The sequence below is a fragment of the Brachyhypopomus gauderio genome, chromosome 6 (genome assembly GCF_052324685.1).
Source record: "Brachyhypopomus gauderio isolate BG-103 chromosome 6, BGAUD_0.2, whole genome shotgun sequence".
Lineage (NCBI taxonomy): Eukaryota > Metazoa > Chordata > Actinopteri > Gymnotiformes > Hypopomidae > Brachyhypopomus > Brachyhypopomus gauderio.
Window position 1 is genome coordinate 4208777 of NC_135216.1, and position 16976 is coordinate 4225752.

At 48.1% G+C, this 16976-nt stretch overlaps 1 protein-coding gene across 2 annotated transcripts in view; it reads left to right on the forward strand.

Annotated features, from left to right (window-relative positions):
- septin7a (septin 7a) overlaps positions 1-16976 on the forward strand; it is a 34794-nt gene that overhangs the window by 7862 nt on the left and 9956 nt on the right. For both annotated transcript variants that reach the window (XM_077008183.1, XM_077008184.1), the window contains exons 3-5: positions 11924-12024; positions 12114-12248; positions 15940-16057. In XM_077008183.1, coding sequence (XP_076864298.1) covers positions 11924-12024; positions 12114-12248; positions 15940-16057 — 354 coding nt within the window. The remainder of the gene's footprint in view (positions 1-11923; positions 12025-12113; positions 12249-15939; positions 16058-16976) is intronic.

Sequence of the window (16976 nt, forward strand, 5' to 3'; positions counted from 1 at the left end):
GGGCAACAGCCCAACTGATTCCACACACACACAGGAGATTTCACACACACAATGCTTTAGCTACAGTGTGCTGCTAATGCCAAGACTTTTCTCTAAGCTTGTCTGTCATTATTGATCACTTAACTGTCTGGATTAACAGGGACCAAATCGCCATTGGGAAAGTCCTGATCTCATCAGGACTTAAGTGTGAGGCCGTATGAGTATCTAAAGTGTGTGTGAGGGTCTGAGAGTGTGTAGCCACGTGAATGTATGTGAGTATGCCACGTGTTTGCAGTGAGCTTGTGTGGCAGGCTGTGTGGAGGTGGTGAAGTGTGGGAGAGTGGGCCAGCATTCACTCCCTGCCCACACTGGCACATCCTACACTGGGCGCTATTTCAGGCCTGTGTGTGTGGATGCATGCTCATTGAGACCGGTCATTATGTTGTTTATGTGAAACATTTAAAGGATTGGCACCTCTGACTGAATGTGGGGGTGAATAGGAGGTAGGAAAACACTTGGGTAAGCTCAAGGGGCACTGTGTGGGTGTGTGCGGCGATCAGTGACTTATTGCCTGTTGTGAAGCTGGTGCTTATGAAAGTAATTCGTTTCTGTTCATCTCTGTGACCCCATTCACAGCTAATTAATTAAATGTGGTCTTGTGTTTAGCTCACAGAACTGTTCAGCAGGGAATGAAAATTGTCAGCAGCAGACAGAAGGGCCGTTCTTGTAAGGGCCATTCCCCAAAAAACATTACGAAGCTTTGCAGAGATCCTGCCCGCAAAGCTGTTTGGGTGATTGCTGTTTGATATTTTGTCTGTGGTTTTGTGGGTGGAGCAGGGAGGGAGAGAACAAGCTTTGTTTTATGACCGTGTTAACTCCGTATTTAGATGTGATGTAATACCCTCCCTGGCACGCCTGATCCAGACCCTCAGCCCTTCAGACAGAGTAGATGGAACGGTCTGCCCGCTAAGGGGCTGTACGTGGGCGCGGGGTCTGTGGCAGTGACGAATGCCGCTCTGAGACCTCCTAACACCTCTACGCCTTCTTTCTGTGTACTTACTGTCCACAGTCTGGGCAGCCGCTGTCTGTCTGGACCTCCCAGATTCATGGGCACCTCTCTACAAGGGAATGGACATGCAGGTCTTTGAGAACCATTGTTCTGCACCGAGTGTTTTAGTGTTGCACATAAACACCGCCGTGGTTGGTCCCCGCCCCCCTCCTGGCCCCTAATGGATGGTAATTCCAGGACACCCGCAGAAGTGAAGTGAGGTGGAGCTAATTGTGCGAGTTCTCCAAGCACTGTGACGATGCCCCACAAATCTGCACACTCTTCCAGAGCTGAAGGTGCTTGCTGAGGGTGTAGCATGTGTATGTACGTACATACGTTTGCGTGCATGCGTGTTTGCGTACGTTTGTGTGCGTGCGTATGTATTTACGTTAGTGTGCATGCGTGCGTGCGTGCGTTTGCGTGCGTGCGTGCATTTGCGTGCGTGCGTGCATTTGCGTGCGTACGTTTGTGTGCGTGCGTACATACGTTTTCGCGTTTGCGTGCGTGCGTACGTACGTTTGCACGCGTGAGTGTGTACGTACGTGTTTGTGTGAGGCTTGCCTCAGCCTGTCAGCTTGCTGTGCGTGTTTATATATTTATATTTGTGAACGCACTTGTGTTTTTAATGGGTGTGGGAGTGTCTCTTTGACTTGTCTGACTGTGGCTGTCGGGCTGTGTGGCTGTCTGTGCCCTTGTGCCGGAGCCTGACCCAATGGGGCAGGTGATGAGTGTGAATCCATCACAGCTTCGGTACACGACCTGCTTCCTTCTGCACGGACTGATCTCTGGCGCCATGATTGAGTAGTAACCACCTGTACCGCCATTTGCCACTGACCGTGACACGGTTGCCTGGTGACGGAGGTGGTGTGATCGCTGTGCTGATGTCACAGTGCAGGTATTCCCGATTTCGACAGTTGTTGCAGGCTGAGTGCATGTGTGTAGACAGGCCACGCCCCCCACGCCATGCTGCGTTCTCCCTGAATCAGGGTGCAGCCGTGTCGGGGTGTGCGGGGTGGGGTCGTGGAGAACAGGAAGCAGCAGGTGTGTTGAGCTCTGATCCCACCAAACCTCCGCCCAACACATACAGGTGTAGCGTCAAAACCCCATGAATATGCTGCCTGCCCTGGCACTTTGAAAGTGTGTGATTGGATGTTGGCAACATTTATTTCAGGTGCTGGGTGGACTGTCACTACAGGCACTACACTACACTTGCCCCCTTACACCTCATTAGACACACCTGCCCTTGTGTTGTCTGTGGGTATATTTTTTTGCAGAGGAAGTTCTGAGGGGTTCTCCTCTCACCTGGACCAGCTCTATGGTTTCCAGTGCAGACATGCTGTGTAATCACAGGGTGAGTGTGAGGTGCTTGTGGTCTGCACCCCCCCACACGAGCTCCTACCAAACCACAGTGATTCAGGTTCTACAGCATAGTTATGATGCTACAGCCTGGTGGCCCTGCGCGTCTGAACACGCTCACCCTCCCCAACACTCCTGTACTTCACTCTGAACACGCTCACCCTCCCCAACACTCCTGTACTTCACTCTGAACATGCACATCCTCCCCAACACTCCTGTACTTCACTCTGAACACGCTCACCCTCCCCAACACTCCTGTACTTCACTCTGAACACGCTCACCCTCCCCAACACTCCTGTACTTCACTCTGAACACGCTCACCCTCCCCAACACTCCTGTACTTCACTCTGAACACGCACATCCTCCCCAACACTCCTGTACTTCACTCTGAACACACACACACACCCTCCCCAACACTCCCGTACTTCACTCTGAACACACACACCCTCCCCAACACACCCGTACTTCACTCTGAACACACACACCCTCCCCAACACTCCTGTACTTCACTCTGAACACACACACCCTCCCCAACACTCCTGTACTTCACTCTGAACACGCTCACCCTCCCCAACACACCCGTACTTCACTCTGAACACTCACACACCCTCCCCAACACTCCTGTACTTCACTCTGAACATGCACCCTCCCCAACACTCCTGTACTTCACTCTGAACACTCACTCACCCTCCCCAACACTCCTGTAGTTCACTCTGAACACTCACTCACCCTCCCCAACACTCCTGTAGTTCACTCTGAACATGCACCCTCCCCAACACTCCTGTAGTTCACTCTGAACACACACACACCCTCCCCAACACTCCTGTAGTTCACTCTGAACACACACACACACCCTCCCCAACACTCCTGTAGTTCACTCTGAACACACACACACACCCTCCCCAACACTCCTGTACTTCACTCTGAACACTCACACACCCTCCCCAACACTCCTGTACTTCACTCTGAACATGCACCCTCCCCAACACTCCCGTACTTCACTCTGAACACGCTCACCCTCCCCAACACTCCTGTACTTCACTCTGAACATGCACACCCTCCCCAACACTCCTGTAGTTCACTCTGAACACTCACTCACCCTCCCCAACACTCCTGTACTTCACTCTGAACATGCACCCTCCCCAACACTCCCGTACTTCACTCTGAACACTCACTCACCCTCCCCAACACTCCTGTAGTTCACTCTGAACACTCACTCACCCTCCCCAACACTCCTGTAGTTCACTCTGAACATGCACCCTCCCCAACACTCCTGTAGTTCACTCTGAACACGCACCCTCCCCAACACTCCTGTAGTTCACTCTGAACACACACACACCCTCCCCAACACTCCTGTAGTTCACTCTGAACACACACACACACACCCTCCCCAACACTCCTGTACTTCACTCTGAACACGCACTCACCCTCCCCAACACTCCTGTACTTCACTCTGAACACACACACCCTCCCCAACACTCCCAGAGTGTACTCCCCAACACAGAGCAGAGTGTACTTCACTCTGCTCTGTGTTTGAGGTGTGCTCATAGTAGGCCTGTCAAGATAATTACATTATCGACTTATCGTACGATAATTTTTTTTTACCGCGATCATTCTTGCTGATGTCGACAATTGGCCATTGGGTTTCCGCGCAAATTTGTTTACATGAGAATAAACCGCAACTACGTTAGCTTTCAGAAAGGCACGCAGTGCTGCTCTCTCGCACCCCCCTCCCCCTTAAGGGAAGACGAATCTGTGATCAAAGAGCCACATCTACCGGTTAGTGATGGGCAAACCAGTTCTTTTAGATGAACTGAATCATTAGAATCAGTTCACTAAAAAGATTAGTTCCCCGAATTATTCAGTGGTGAGTGTAAATTGTTGGGGGTGGTATTATATTATATTATCGCGATTGATCAATCGCCAGTAGTTGGCGCCAGAGCGAACTAGTAACTCATTGAATCATAGATGTGGATCAGAGGTAAATAAACTAGATTTTTTTTTCCGGTGTGAGAAATCAGATGTGTGGCGTGTGAGTGTGTGAAGACAGTCAAATGCGTGTCTCTCACGCTCATTGCGTGAGAGTTGGCAACCCTGCAGATAGCTATTTGTTGTGAAACGAAGTAATTACAAATTCGAGCATTTTCAAGTACTTTAGCCTAAATTCCAGCACTTTCAAACCTGGAACACAATGCAACATTAAAATTCATCAGGTAAATGTTCATTCCCTTGTTTTTGATATGTTTATACTACCACATATCGTTTTGGAGAACACTGCAAAGAATGTAACGTGTCCTGTATAAACGCCTCCGCCGTTCACGGAGGTTCGCGCGAGGTGTGCGGAGCTGCGCGCTATGGTCACTCGCGAAAGTATCCAGCCTTAACTGATACACGGCTGAACGGTTCATGTTTCAGTTTAGTTCACCGCCTCATGGACCAGGAGACGAGAGTGTTATAGAAAATTTAGAAATAAAAAAAATGCAACTAAATGTTTGGTTTATTATAGGAAATATAAATTACATTACAAATACAGTAATCCCTCCTTTATCCCATTCTGGAGATTCCAGAACTACCTGCAATAACCAAAAATAGAAACGGTATATTTATTTAAGTATTTATACACTATATTAAGGCTTTATAAACCCTCCCCGCACCTTTACATAAACCTTTCCCATTCACTTAATAACCATTCCCACACTATTCTGTGCATGTGTGCTTGTCCAGCGAGCAACCAGTCGTGTTGTATACAATCTCATGTAGGCGAATAGCGTCTCAGGCAAGTGATGCTGGTTCTCGTTTCCGAGAGTAAATATGCACTATTTACTGTAATACATACAATTTTATTATTTATAACATTCCTTGTTAATTGTTAGAATTAATACATATAATATATTTTATACATTTTGGGATTTTGTCATGTAAAAAATCATAAAATATTAATTTTTTCCACCAATCGAATTTCGCAGACAACTGGCGAAAATGTGATGACACGCGAATTATTTTTCCCATTCACTGTAACATAATACAAAAAAAAAACGTGTAAACTAATCTACAACTTGATGCAAAATATGTTAGCTTGCGAACGTATTTCAGGCTGATAGGACTCAAAATTATTCGAAATAATTTGCTTTTTATCACATTATTTAATGGTTAAATTAATTATAGTGACTGTAGCGCGCGACTCCGCCCACCTCACGCGAACCTCTGCGAACGGTGGAAGCGTTCATACTTGCCGCATCACATTCTTTGCAGTGTTCGAAACTATATGTGTTAGTTAGGGGTGGGCATAGATTAATTTTTTTAATCTAGATTAATCTCACTGAAATCTTGAAATTAATCTAGATTAATCTAGATTAATCTATATTAAAATGGCTCATATGCGTGCTACCCAAGTAATGACTAAAAGTCAGTTTTTGAGTTAGGGTTTCTTAATACAGAGGGTGCATTAGACCAGGGGCTCATCTCCTGTTTCCAAAATGCATCAATGACTGCTTGAGGAAGCTGTTCTACTTTGATACTTGAAGAAGAAAAAAACATGCTCAATAAAATGTAGGCTACTCATGTTCAACAGTTTATTCAGTTAAACATGAATTTGTAAGCCTACATACTGTACATTAAATAACATGTTTATTCAGCTAATGTAATGTAAGCCAACATTTAGTACATTTAACCTCACGGACGTAATTTTCAAAAGTCAGTTTTGGTCCTCTGTAGTTTTAACGGTTAAAAAGAAATATTTAAATAGCGACTAATCTAGCGCTAGGACCATGCAGAAAAGGACCGCTCCGAGCTCCGCTCCGGTAACACTTTACGTTCCTAAAAATGAATTTTCCATGAAGCAAACCTGGCGACTTCGTGGCTGCATCCATGTAAAAACACGTACGATTTGTAATTCACAGGTTTAAAAACTCGTTCTCGCCCCTACTGTGCAATTTGGTTAGGAATACAGCTGAGCTAAACTATCAAGTTGAAAGTCATCATAGTTTGCTTACCCATTTTGACCCAGTTCCCAACCCAACTTTAAGAATAGATTAACGGCGATAATTTTTATATCGCCCGATAAGAGTATGAAATTAACCACCGCCGTTAACGCCGTTAACGGCCCACCACTAGTGGTAGTATAAAGAAACACCCCTCAAAAACGGGAATGAACATTTTACCTGACGAATTTTAAGGTTGCTTTGTGTTTCAGGTTTGAAAAGTGCTGTGAATTTGTTCGTTTCACAACAAATAGCTATCTGACTGAACAGTTATCTTGTATTACGTTACTTGTGATTCCAGGACGAAACATGAGAGAATGTGAAGACGTTAAGATTGGGCTTTTTGAAAATAAACAACAGGTCGTAATCTGGTGCACTTTTATTTTATTTTTTATCTTCTGTCTATCAGGTTCTGTGGGATCCTGTGGATATTTTATTGTGAAAAGTGGAATCCTGTGGGCACTTTATTTTGAATAGTTGGATCCTGTGAGCATTTTAATAGTGGAATCCTGTGCTCATTTTGTTTTATTTTGAGATGTGGGATCCTGTGGTCATTTTAGATTTTCTTTTGAGTTGTGGCATCCTGTGTGCATTTTATTATGAATAGTGGGATCCTGTGGGCACTGTATTTTGAATAGTGGGATCCGGTGCGCACTTATTTTTAAATTGTGGGATCCTATGAGCATTTTTTTATTTTTGATGTGGGCATTTTATTGTGAGTAGTGGAATCCTGTTGCATTTTAGTTTGATTTGTGGTATCTTGTGGGCACTTAATTTTGTGTGCATTTTGTTTTTTGAATACTTTCAAAATTTTGAATAATTTAAATTTCTTTATTCTTATCATAGTGTTGTCTGTTGGACAATAGGACTGAAAATTGTTTGCACTTTATGGTACAGGTTGTGACTGTCCTTGTGCTGTGAGGAAGTATGTTCCTGAGCTCAGCTGATCTTTTGCAAGTGTGGATGTGCACTTAAATACGCTTTGAAATCGATTAAAACAACTTGTGCTGAATTTGGTTCATGATTCATCCATGCATTAAATAACTGAAAGTAACTATAACTTTTACTCAAATTACATTTTAAATTTTACAAATTTACATTTACTCTGAGTAGATTTTAGGCAAAGTAAAGATACTTTTACTCAATTACATTTTTTCAGTACTCTTTCCACTTCTGGTCATGGTTCACTGCTGTGTGTGCTGTTGTAGTTCACTCTGGTGTGGGTGTGTGTGTGTCATGTGTAGTCACTGATTTCTGATGTGTTTCAGAAGTGTGTAGTCATTGTTCGATGTGTGTGTGTGCGTGCATGAGTGTGTAAGTGTATCTTGCCCCAGTCTGCTCTGCCGTTTGTGAGTGTGCAGATATCTTGGGAAGTGTTTACACTGTTACTGTAAGATCTGGTTTCAGTAAAGCTAGTGAGAGTGTGGTGAATAACCCAATAACCTGACTGAGCTTTAAACCTGCTGGTGGATCTGTTGAGCTGTTTAAATCATGAGCTTGTGTCCTGTAACGTAAGGACTGTTTGGCATCATGGTGCAGTTGGATGCAGGATGGGATCTGTCACATAAAGCAGCTGTTTTCTGCACATGTGCTATGCACCATTTCAAGAGGTATTTTCCCCGTGCATGTGCACACACACCCCTCGCTGTTTCCTGTCTGTGAGGTGAGCTTCTTCTGCAAACATGAAGATTACTTCTAATCCTCTTAAGTGTACTGCAGAATGCTGTTTGAACCAATTTGTCTCAATTTGTTTTAGACCTTAAGGTTTACCTGCATATTATACCTGCATATATTATCTTAAAATCCCAGAGTTTAAATCAGGGAGCGTTCCTCTCTCAAGCAGCCACTTTCTGTGACTAAGAAGAGGCGTGTGTGTGTGTGTGTGTGTGTGTGTACGTACGTGTGAGTGTCTGTGAGACTGTGTGTGCGTGCGTGTGTGTGTCTGTGTTTGTGTTTGTTCTTACTGGATTCCAGATAAAGCCCGTGTGAGACTGCCCCTGGTTTCAGAAGGAAGTCTGTGTCTGCTGGGCCCATTTCTGGGGCTGTAAGGGCTGACCCGTGTCACGCCCGTCTCTGCTTTCACACACACTAATAGAATTATATCCCCCATTGCTGTGGCCTCGCGTTCCAGAGTTTCGGGGTAGAGAAAAATGCGACAAGGAACTTTAAGCTAATGAAAACCAGCCACTTAGACAAACACACGGAGTCAACCACACGGGGTGCTCACAGCAGAGAGCTGGCTTTATGTTCTCCATCACTCAGGCAGCAAATCTGATGGATGGCGTGTTTTGATGGGGGGCCGTTCATCAAACGCAGGGCTGTGCGCTCCGGCCCCACGGCCCAGACGCTCTGCTCTGGCACGGGGTAGAGGCAGGGGGGCGGTGGAGGGGCGGGAGTGTCTGCTCCGGTCCCGCAGACGTTAACCCGGTCCCACACACACTCAAGAGTCCCGCACCAGGCCACCATGACTCCGCCTCTGCAAGTCTCAGCTGTGTAGGGCTGAAGAATTAAAGTGGGAGCCATGGTCAAAGGTCAGGGGTCACCAAGGCGGCACATGACGCACTGTGTATGTTTTCAAACTCCGGGGAAGATCACGTGGAGAATGTGGCTGGAATGTGGAGGGGGGAGAAGCTCTGATAGATGGGGGGGGGGGGCAGCGTGTGTTCGCTCGTCCGGCGCCCCCTGGTGTTCTCCTGTTAACATCACACCCTGGAGGATCAGCACTCTTTATTGTATTGTAGTCTTTATTGTAAACTCACTACCCAGCTCTGTATCTCCAGTGTTGTGTACAGGGAGGAGTTCCACTATAGCCTAGAGAGCATCCTGCAGTTTTGGAGCCAAGCAGCGGGGGGCGTGGTTTTGGAGCCAGGAGGCAGGGGGCGTGGTTTTGGAGCCAGGAGGCAGGGGGCGTGGTTTTGGAGCCAGGCGGGGGGGGCGTGGTTTTGGAGGCAGGAGGCGTGGTTTTGGAGCCAGGCGGCAGGGGGTGTGGTTTTGGAGCCAGGAGGCAGGGGGCGTGGTTTTGGAGCCAGGTGGCGGTGGGGGGCGTGGTTTTGGAGCCAGGCGGCGGTGGGGGGCGTGGTTTTGGAGCCAGGAGGCAGGGGGCGTGGTTTTGGAGCCGGGGGGCGGGGGGCGTGATTTTGGAGCCAGGGGGGCGGGGGCGTGGTTTTGGAGAGGTTTAGGTTTTGTGGATCTGGTTACACTCGGATGTTGGGCAGCTACAGCTAATGATCACAGTCTGTACACAGAGAAGCCACAGCACGCTTTAAAGCTGATGATACTGTATGTGGGTCATAGAAACACAGTGCTCTCAATACAGTGTGTGGAGAGTAGGCCTGAACATCTGAGTAAATGAACATGCCTTCCCCAGGGACACACACACACACACACACACACACACTGAAACCTGCAGGGCTTTACATCAACTCCGAGACTGAAGAATAACCCATTTTCTCATCACGAGTTTTTGGCCATCCTGGTTGCATTCTGTGTGTCTCTCTCTTTCTCTGTGTGTGTCTCTCTCTTTCTCTGTGTGTCTCTCTCTTTCTCTGTGTGTGTCTCTCTCTTTCTCTGTGTGTGTCTCTCTCTTTCTCTGTGTGTGTCTCGCTCTTTCTCTGTGTGTGTCTCGCTCTTTCTCTGTGTGTGTCTCGCTCTTTCTCTGTGTGTGTCTCTTTCTCTCTGTGTCTCTGTCTCTTTCTCTCTGTCTTTCTCTCTGTGTCTGTCTTTCTCTCTGTGTCTGTCTTTCTCTCTCTCTCTCTCTCTCTGTCTCTTTCTCTCTCTCTCTCTCTCTCTCTGTGTACCTAGATTAGATAAGTGTATGTTTTAGTTTGTTCTGTGTTTGTGTTAAATGTAAAAACATTCTTCCCTTGACTTTTGCTTCTCTTCTGAAATATTACTACATTTTTCTTCCAAAATCCTATTTTCTCAAAATGTTTTCAGTATGTCCAGACTTTGCTGTAGCCCCTGTGGTGGGGAACAGTAGAACAGGATGATGTGCATAAAGGAGACGTTGAACTGTGGCGTCACCATAGAGAGGCCGAGTGTTTCAGCAGTCTGCTCAGGGTTTTCAGATAGTTAATGAATGCATACACTACTCACAACATTAGGGAGATTAGGCTTACGGGATGATCCTAAAATTCACTTTTAACTCTTTACAGTTGAACTGAATGTGACTTTCTCTAAACTTTTTTTAATGCACATGTCCAACTGTTCAATGTTTCCTGCACAACAGAAAAACATGATGTTGTCGAGCTGTAACTGATACTGAAGGCCACATGAGAAGTTATTGAGACATTGACTTTTTTGTTGGGTTATACCCTCCACTGTTGGCTTTTGTTTCAGTAAATTGTTTGAGATGAGTAAATCACTATTGCATGCCCTACTGTTCATGATAGTATCACTATTGCATGCCCTACTGTTCATGATAGTATCACTATTGCGTGCCCTACTGTTCATGATAGTATCACTATTGCATGCCCTACTGTTCATGATAGTATCACTATTGCATGCCCCACTGTTCATGATAGTATCACTATTGCATGCCCCACTGTTCATGATAGTATCACTATTGCATGCCCCACTGTTCATGATAGTATCACTATTGCATGCCCTACTGTTCATGATAGTATCACTATTGCATGCCCTACTGTTCATGATAGTATCACTATTGCATGCCCTACTGTTCATAATAGTATCACTATTGCATGCCCTACTGTTCATGATAGTATCACTATTGCATGCCCTACTGTTCATGATAGTATCACTATTGCATGCCCTACTGTTCATGATAGTATCACTATTGCATGCCCTACTGTTCATGATAGTATCACTATTGCATGCCCTACTGTTCATGATAGTATCACTATTGCGTGCCCTACTGTTCATGATAGTATCACTATTGCATGCCCTACTGTTCATGATAGTATCACTATTGCATGCCCTACTGTTCATGATAGTATCACTATTGCGTGCCCTACTGTTCATGATAGTATCACTATTGCGTGCCCTACTGTTCATGATAGTATCACTATTGCGTGCCCTACTGTTCATGATAGTATCACTGTTGCATGCCCTACTGTTCATGATAGTATCACTATTGCATGCCCTACTGTTCATGATAGTATCACTGTTGCGTGAACTTTTTACGTTTTTCCATGAATCTCCCCTGAAAGCCAAGACCCTTACCTTTTATGAGGAGTGTATATCGGAGTGCTCAGACTGCAGCCTTGTCTCACTCCTCACGACTGTGGAAAGAATTCAGTTCTGAGCCTTCCAATTTTCACTGCGCATCTACTGTGAGAATACATTGATTTATCACTGGATTGAAATACAGGGGTTATGAGTACCTCATTCCAAGTGTCCTACATTTAACATGTATTTAAAACCCTCTCTCTGTGTGTCTCTGTCTCTCTCTGTTGTCAGTCTCTCTGTCCTGTCTCTCTCTCTCATTGTCTGTCTCTCTCTGTCCATGTCTGTCTGTCTCTGTTGTCAGTCTCTCTGTCCGTGTCTCGCTCTGTGTGGCCTGCTTAACCAGAGTGTCTGCTGTGCTCTTCTCTGCCTGTAGGTGGAGCAGTCCAAGGTGCTGGTGAAGGAGGGTGGAGTCCAGTTACTGCTCACCATCGTGGACACACCAGGGTTCGGAGATGCCGTAGACAATAGCAACTGGTAAGCACTGTGTGTGTGTGTGTGTGTGTGTGTGTGTGTGTGTGTGTGTTAATGGGTGCAATATTAAATGTTTTTGGTATCTTCTGCAGTTGGCAGCCGGTGACTGACCACATTGACAGTAAGTTTGAGGATTATCTCAACGCAGAGTCACGCGTCAACCGTAGACAGATGCCGGACAACAGAGTGCACTGTTGCCTGTACTTCATCGCCCCCTCTGGGCACGGGTGAGTACTGCACCTTTAGCAAACAAACACATACACACATGCATATTCTGCTTGTATGGGTGCTTAACAAGACTGCTTCTTGGTAATGTGTATATTGCAGTAGTGAAGTACCTGTTGTGTGCATAACTACACCTCAAACACAGTGAAGTAATGACATTTATTTTTGATGCTTTTTAAAGAAAGGTTGCGTTGTTGGTCAAAAGTGGTTTGTGTCATGCTGACCAGGCAGGGCAGTGGTGGGTGGTGTGTGTAAGATGGAGAGGATTTGGGGTGTGTGTGTGGGGGTGTGGGTGTGTGTGTGTGCGCAAGTCTAAGTAGAGTTGCTTGAGCCGTCAAAGTTTTTCACCTCTACAATGTGTACATTCTGTAAAGATCTGTGCTTTCAAAATGGAGGCTGATGCAGTGAGTGTGTGTTGTGGGTAAATCAAAGCTAATTGATGCGGGGCTGTTGACCCAGCTGGCGTGAGCGGGGAGGAGTCAGGGATCCAGGCCGCCACATCTCTCACGGCTCCCGAGGGAACCTGGGGTCTCGGTCACTGAGGTGTGGGTGCAGATCGATCGCCCACATGACTAAAGCTGTTTGTGAAAGGTGCTATGAATCCCTCTGTTGCGAAAAAGGCCACGCCAGCGGAAGCAAATATGCTTATACTCGAGAAGAATTATAAATCATTTCTTTAAGTGCAAACAGCAAAGTTGCATCAAATCAGATATGATCTGTACGTCTCAGGCTCTTGCAGTTTAGCAGTGCGTCAGTCTTTACGCTGGATTTATGGAAGCCACTTTGAAAAGTGCCGAGGGACCAGACTACAGGCAGAGTGCTGCGTTCAGCTCAACTGCCCGTCCACATTCATGCGCTCTCGAGGAGACCAGGCCCTCACCGTGAAGAGCTCCGCTCTGGGTCAGAGAGACCAGGCCCTCACCATGAGGAGCTCCGCTCTGTTCAGAGAGACCAGGCCCTCACCATGAGTAGCTCCGCTCTGGGTCAGAGAGCCCAGGCCCTCACCGTGAAGAGCTCCGCTCTGGGAGGAGAGACCAGGCCCTCACCGTGAAGAGCTCCGCTCTGGGAGGAGAGACCAGGCCCTCACCGTGAAGAGCTCCGCTCTGGGAAGAGAGACCAGGCCCTCACCGTGAAGAGCTCCGCTCTGGGAAGAGAGACCAGGCCCTCACCGTGAAGAGCTCCGCTCTGGGAGGAGAGACCAGGCCCTCACCGTGAGGAGCTCCGCTCTGGGAGGAGAGACCAGGCCCTCACCGTGAAGAGCTCCGCTCTGGGAGGAGAGACCAGGCCCTCACCGTGAAGAGCTCCGCTCTGATCAGAGAGACCAGGCCCTCACCGTGAAGAGCTCCGCTCTGATCAGAGAGACCAGGCCCTCACCCTGAAGAGCTCCGCTCTGGTCAGAGAGACCAGGCCCTCACCGTGAAGAGCTCCGCTCTGATCAGAGAGACCAGGCCCTCACTGTGAAGAGCTCCGCTCTGATCAGAGAGACCAGGCCCTCACCGTGAAGAGCTCCGCTCTGATCAGAGAGACCAGGCCCTCACCGTGAAGAGCTCCGCTCTGATCAGAGAGACCAGGCCCTCACCGTGAAGAGCTCCGCTCTGGGAGGAGAGACCAGGCCCTCACCCTGAAGAGCTCCGCTCTGGGAGGAGAGACCAGGCCCTCACCCTGAAGAGCTCCACTCTGGGAGGAGAGACCAGGCCCTCACCCTGAAGAGCTCCGCTCTGGGAGGAGAGACCAGGCCCTCACCGTGAGGAGCTCCGCTCTGGTCAGAGAGACCAGGCCCTCACCGTGAAGAGCTCCGCTCTGGTCAGAGAGACCAGGCCCTCACCCTGAAGAGCTCCGCTCTGGTCAGAGAGACCGGGCCCTCACCGTGAAGAGCTCCGCTCTGGGAGGAGAGACCGGGCCCTCACCGTGAAGAGCTCCGCTCTGGTCAGAGAGACTGGGCCCTCACCGTGAAGAGCTCCGCTCTGGTCAGAGAGACCGGGCCCTCACCGTGAAGAGCTCCGCTCTGGTCAGAGAGACCGGGCCCTCACCGTGAAGAGCTCCGCTCTGGTCAGAGAGACCGGGCCCTCACCGTGAAGAGCTCCGCTCTGGGAGGAGAGACCGGGCCCTCACCCTGAAGAGCTCCGCTCTGGTCAGAGAGACCGGGCCCTCACCGTGAAGAGCTCCGCTCTGGGAGGAGAGACCGGGCCCTCACCGTGAAGAGCTCCGCTCTGGTCAGAGAGACTGGGCCCTCACCGTGAAGAGCTCCGCTCTGGTCAGAGAGACCGGGCCCTCACCGTGAAGAGCTCCGCTCTGGTCAGAGAGACCGGGCCCTCACCGTGAAGAGCTCCGCTCTGGTCAGAGAGACCGGGCCCTCACCGTGAAGAGCTCCGCTCTGGTCAGAGAGACCGGGCCCTCACAGTGAAGAGCTCCGCTCTGGGAGGAGAGACCGGGCCCTCACATTGAAGAGCTCCGCCCTGGGAGGAGAGACCGGGCCCTCACCGTGAAGAGCTCCGCCCTGGGAGGAGAGACCAGGCCCTCACCGTGAAGAGCTCCGCCCTGGGAGGAGAGACCAGGCCCTCACCGTGAAGAGCTCCGCCCTGGGAGGAGAGACCAGGCCCTCACCGTGAAGAGCTCCGCCCTGGGAGGAGAGACCAGGCCCTCACCGTGAAGAGCTCCGCCCTGGGAGGAGAGACCAGGCCCTCACCGTGAAGAGCTCCGCCCTGGGAGGAGAGACCAGGCCCTCACCGTGAAGAGCTCCGCCCTGGGAGGAGAGACCAGGCCCTCACCGTGAAGAGCTCCGCCCTGGGAGGAGAGACCAGGCCCTCACCGTGAAGAGCTCCGCCCTGGGAGGAGAGACCAGGCCCTCACCGTGAAGAGCTCCGCCCTGGGAGGAGAGACCAGGCCCTCACCGTGAAGAGCTCCGCCCTGGGAGGAGAGACCAGGCCCTCACCGTGAAGAGCTCCGCCCTGGGAGGAGAGACCAGGCCCTCACCGTGAAGAGCTCCGCTCTGGGAGGAGAGACCGGGCCCTCACCGTGAAGAGCTCCGCTCTGGTCAGAGAGACCGGGCCCTCACCGTGAAGAGCTCCGCTCTGGGAGGAGAGGGCTTCACAAAAGGCTTCAGGGGCCTGTTTGTCAAGCCTGTTGTTTTAAAATACATTTGTAGTTCTCTTTGTTTTTATTTCAGAAATCTGGTTTCCCCATTATGTCAGTGGTGATGCTTTAATTGTATTGGCATTGTGTCCAAATATAAGCAAGAATGTTTTCTGAGTGTCATGCTATTTACTTAATAGCCTCATCAATCGTTAAAATTCACATGGTCTAATTTAAAAACAGTAAGATATTGATGTACAGAGTGTACAGCAAAGCCTTAAAAATATCAGGGTTCTCCTCATAACTGGCGAAGCACACATGGGCTTCCTGCCTCTCACTGTGCTTGTCCCTACACCAGAACACTTATTATTCATGCTAAAACAATGGATTTATTTGGAAAACGTATCATTTTGACATTGAGAGTCATCAATCTATACTTTGACGTCAAACGTCTGGTATAATGACCAGCCTCCGTGTGAGTCCCACTGCCGGGGTGTGAAGTGCTCAGGCAAGATGTGCAGACTCTCACGCACACATTCTGCATGTTTGTTCTCTCTCTCTCTCTCTCTCTCTCTCTCTCTCTCTCTCTCTCTCTCTCTCTCTCTCTCTCTCTGCTGTCAGTCTGAAGCCGTTGGACATCGAGTTCATGAAGCGTCTCCATGAGAAAGTGAACATCATCCCTCTCATCGCCAAAGCTGACACACTCACTCCTGAGGAGTGCCAACAGTTTAAGAAGCAGGTGTGTGTGTTCCTGTGTTTGGGGGGGTTGTGTGCCTGTGCGTGCATGAGTCTCATTGTGCAGATATGAATAAGCCACCGGTTTGTATTCGTGGTATTTTGGATTGTATACATAGGTTGGTATTTTGGATTGTATACATAGGTTGGTATTTTGGATTGTATACATAGGTTGGTGTTTTGGATTGTATACATAGGTTTGTATTTTGGATTGTATACATAGGTTGGTGTTTTGGATTGTATACATAGGTTTGTATTTTGGATTGTATACATAGGTTGGTGTTTTGGATTGTATACATAGGTTGGTGTTTTGGATTGTATACATAGGTTGGTGTTTTGGATTGTATACATAGGTTGGTGTTTTGGATTGTATACATAGGTTGGTGTTTTGGATTGTATACATAGGTTGGTGTTTTGGATTGTATACATAGGTTTGTATGTATTTGGAGATTAAAATTGTCCTTTGGTTCTACATTTTGGTGACTAGAGGAGGGTATAATGAAGTGATCTGGGTTTTTTCGACCTTTTATATGATGATCTTATGATACAGTGTGTGTATAGAGCAGTTACACGTGTTGGGCTGTATAGAGCAGTTACACGTGTTGGGCTGTATAGAGCAGTTACACCTGTTGGGCTGTATAGAGCAGTTACACCTGTTGGGCTGTATAGAGCAGTTACACCTGTTGGGCTGTATAGAGCAGTTACACCTGTTGGGCTGTATAGAGCAGTTACACCTGTTGGGCTGTATAGAGCAGTTACACCTGTTGGGCTGTATAGAGAGCAGTTACACCTGTTGGGCTGTATAGAGCAGTTACACGTGTTGGGCTGTATAGAGAGCAGTTACACGTGTTGGGCTGTATAGAGTAATTACACGTGTTGGAGTTCTGAAATTTTCACCTTGGGTGCATGTCCAATGTGAGAGA